This window comes from Humulus lupulus, chromosome 3 (genome assembly GCF_963169125.1).
Source record: "Humulus lupulus chromosome 3, drHumLupu1.1, whole genome shotgun sequence".
NCBI lineage: Eukaryota > Viridiplantae > Streptophyta > Magnoliopsida > Rosales > Cannabaceae > Humulus > Humulus lupulus.
In genome coordinates this window covers 239,258,620-239,262,296 of record NC_084795.1, presented here as the reverse complement: position 1 = coordinate 239,262,296, position 3,677 = coordinate 239,258,620, and the positions used below count along the sequence as shown (strand labels likewise).

At 38.2% G+C, this 3,677-nt stretch overlaps 2 protein-coding genes across 2 annotated transcripts; both read left to right on the top strand.

Moving 5' to 3' along the window:
- Positions 1 to 303: 303 nt before the first annotated feature.
- LOC133825494 (uncharacterized) lies at positions 304 to 1,773 on the top strand. Its single transcript, XM_062258425.1, has one exon. It carries the CDS (start codon positions 304 to 306, stop codon positions 1,771 to 1,773), a length of 1,470 nt encoding a protein of 489 aa, XP_062114409.1.
- A 222-nt stretch (positions 1,774 to 1,995) lies between these two features.
- On the top strand, positions 1,996 to 3,677 carry LOC133825493 (uncharacterized). The gene is made up of 2 exons (XM_062258424.1): positions 1,996 to 2,480; positions 2,522 to 3,677. Exons 1-2 carry the CDS (start codon positions 1,996 to 1,998, stop codon positions 3,675 to 3,677), a joined length of 1,641 nt encoding a protein of 546 aa, XP_062114408.1.

Here is a 3,677-nt window from a genome sequence, read left to right as displayed (position 1 = left end):
GACTAAACCAGAGGAACACTCTAAGACTCCTCCCATTTCGAGTCCTGGTTCTTCGAAGATACCGCCATCTGGTTCAGGAAAAAAAGATGATCAAGCGCTGAGTAATAATGACTGGAAAACACCTAGAAAAACTACTAGTTTAAGAATGAAGGAACATGTTACGGTTTCTACATCAGATCATGACCAAGAGGCTGGGCAGAGATCAGTGAATGTATTATGTGTTCTGCAGGACAAGGATGGTAATGAGGAAGAGGAGGTAGACTGTAGAGAAATAAAGGGTCCTGGTTTGTCTACTACTTAGCCATGGATTGTTGTAGTATAGGAAGTTGGAATGTTAGGGGGTTGAATAATAAAGGTAAGCAAGAGTCTGTGTCAGAATTTTGCAATGTGAATAAAATTGGAGTTGGGGGTTTGTTAGAAACTAAGCTAAAAGGGAATAAAGTTCAGGAGTTGATGGACAAAAAATTTGCTAGTTGGGAGTTCTATAATAGTCCTATTGTTGAGGGCAGGTTGTTGATTATATGGAGGAAGAGCTTTGTTAGAGTTTTGGTAATTGCTGAATTTGCGCAGCATGTTCATTGTGTGGTTAAAATGGCTGGTCAAGTTAATGCTTTCTGTCTCACTTTTGTTTATGGTTTTAATGCTATTGAAGACAGGAAGATTCTATGGCAAAATCTGGTGCAGCTCAATTTTCCTGTGTCTCCTTGGTTAATTCTTGGGCATTTTAACTCAGTCTTTTATGTTGATGACAGAAATGGAGGGAATCCCATTTCACATACTGAAATGGTTGACTCTAATCTTTGGTTAGCCCAATCTAATGTTGTAGCTCTCAAAAGATTTGGTTCGAATTTTACTTGGACTAATAACCAAGTTGGCTCTAGTCGAATTTTCTCCAAGATTGATCATGCATTTGTCAATGAGGAGTGGCATGATTTCTTTCCTAACACAGCAGCTCGGTTTAGTTGGGAAGCAATATCAGATCATTGTTCTTGTGTAGTATCAGCTTCAGCTACAGAGACAATTGGTATCAAACCTTTTCGGTTTTATAATTTCTGGGCTGATCATCATGACTTCAAGACCATTGTGGAGCAGAGTTGGAAGAGGCCAGTGACTTCTAGAGGGCTAAAAGGGATATACATAAAACTAATGAGAGTTAAGCATTGCCTCAAGAAGTTTAATCATGAAGTGATTGGAGATATTGGGAAAAGATTTCAGGATGCGAAATCTAGTTACAGTGAGGCTAAATTTCAAGCTCAAGCTCATCCTAGAGACAAGACTTACCAGGATCTTGAAGCAATTGCAGCTGCTAAATTTGATTTGCAAGAGAAAATGTATCATAAGTTTCTCAGCCAGAGAAGTAAAATCACCTGGCTGCAAAAAGGAGATTCCAATACATCATACTTTCATGCGTGTCTGAAGAAGAGAAGAATGGAAAATAGAATTACATCTTTCATGACAGAACAAGGTTTGATTAATGATAAATTTTCTGATGTTGTGGAGCATTTTCTCAATAATTTCCGAAGCTATATGGGCAGCAATAGTTCTGTTAGTTCCAGAATGAATCTGAGCTGTATTGAGCAGGGAACTAAACTTTCTTTAGACCAACAAGTAGGTCTGCTGAAGCCGTTTTCTATTTTTGAAATAAAGAAAACGATGTTTAGCATTCCTGATACTAAATCACCAGGTCCTGATGGATTTGGGTCTGGTTTTCTCAAGAGTATGTGGCCTGTTATTGGGGGAGAAGTCTGTGCTGCAGTTGCTAATTTTTTTTAGACTAGTTTCATGCCACTAGAATTTCATAATACCATGATCTCTCTTATTCCTAAACAAGAGAATCCGGCTAAAGCTATAGATTACATGCCTATTGTCTGTTGTTCAACGGTTTAGAAATGCATCTCTAAGCTTCTTTGTTCTAGACTTGCAGTAGTCCTTCCTAGTCTGGTTCATCAAAATCAAGGAGCATTTGTCCAAGGGAGATCAATTTCTCATAATGTGATGATTCTTCAAGATATCTTGAAGAATTATAGGAGGAAAAATACTTCTCCCCACTACACTATTAAGATTGATATCAGTAAGGCATATGATACTGTGGATTGGAATTTTGTTGAAGATATGCTTAATGCTTTAAACTTCCCTGCTAGATTTGTTCAACTGGTTATGATTTGTATCAAGAGCACTTCTTACTCACTTCTAATGAATGGCAGAATACAAGGTGGTTTTCAAGGTGCTAAGGGTCTTCGTCAAGGTGATCCCTTATCCCCTTTGATATTTGTTCTGATAATGGAATATCTAACGAGATGTTTTCTTCATGCTGCTATAGACTCTAAATTCAGATATCATCCTCTTTGCAAAAGTTTGAAGTTAATAAACTTATGCTTTGCGGATGATTTGATTCTTCTTAGCAAAGGTTCCAAACAGTCCATAAAAGTTCTTAAAGAAGTTCTTGATGGGTTCAGCATTTCTACTGGGCTTTTATCAATGTTAGTAAGTCTCAAATCTTTTTTGGAGGGGTTGATACCAGGGAGAAAAGGGAGATCATTAAGGATATTGGTTTGGCTGAAGGTTGTTTCCCTTTAAAGTATTTAGGGGTTCCTTTAAGACCAACTAAATGGAAAGCTGAAGATTGTGGGATTATCATTAAAAAAATCAGATTGAGACTTAATACTTGGGGAAGTAGGCACTTGTCATTTGCTGGCAGAGTTCAATTAATTCATTCAGTATTACTTGGTCTTCGTAATTATTGGATGAGCATTTTCATCCTTCCTCAAAGTGTTTCTAAAGAGGTTGAGAAACTTTGTAGAGGTTTCCTTTGGGGAATGAACGGGAACAGAAGCAGAATCCATGTGGCCTCTTGGGAGAAAGTGTGCCTTCCCAAACCGTATGGTGGTCTCGGGTTTAAAGAAGGGTCCAAATGGAATCAAGCTATTCTAGCTAAATACATTTGGGCTATCACTGAGAAAAGAGATCTTTTGTGGGTTAAGTGGGTGAATAATGTCAATCTCAAGGGGGTATCTATTTGGTCTTACGATTTAAAAGCGGACACAAGCTGGTATTGGCGCAAACTTTGTAGATTGAGACTTAAGTTCCCCATTTCTGAGATATTGAAGGCAGGTAGCTTGGGCAAGTTTTGTTCTGCTGTTTTGTATAACAGTTTTCTTCCACCTACACAAGTTAGCTATCGTAGGGCCATTTGGAGTAGTCTCAACTCACCTAAGCATCGTTTTATGCTTTGGCAAGTGGTGAACTCTCATCTGTTAACAAAAGACAACATGGGTAAATTTCACATTGTCTTAGATTCTTCACTTTGCCCTGTTTGTGGAGACCAACCTGAATCCCATCATCATCTATTTTTTGACTGTTGCCTATCACGAAGAGTTGTGGAGCTTGTGTTTCAGTGGCTGGGTTTCAGGGGTTGGCCGTTGGATTTTGCTGGCTGGTTATCGTGGTTATCTCTAAAAGCATCTGGTATGGTGAGGCGTGTGAGTATAGCAATCTTGGCAGCAACTTGCTACAACATTTGGCTGAATAGGAACAAATGTGTTTTTGAAGGTTTCTCTAAATCAGATTCTTTGATTGCTTTAGATGTAAAGACTATAGTGACTTACAGGTTGTTCATTGTTAAAAAAAGAAAATTGTCTAGACAAGATAGAGACTTTATACATAGATTAAAATTGTAA

Coding starts and splice junctions, on each gene's coding strand:
- LOC133825494 (XM_062258425.1), top strand. CDS start 304: ATGGATTGTTGTAGTATAGGAAGTTGGAATGTTAGGGGGTTGAATAAT.
- LOC133825493 (XM_062258424.1), top strand. CDS start 1,996: ATGATTCTTCAAGATATCTTGAAGAATTATAGGAGGAAAAATACTTCT. Junction 2,481..2,521: donor TCTACTGGGCTTTTATCAAT/GTTAGTAAGTCT, acceptor GGTTGATACCAG/GGAGAAAAGGGAGATCATTA.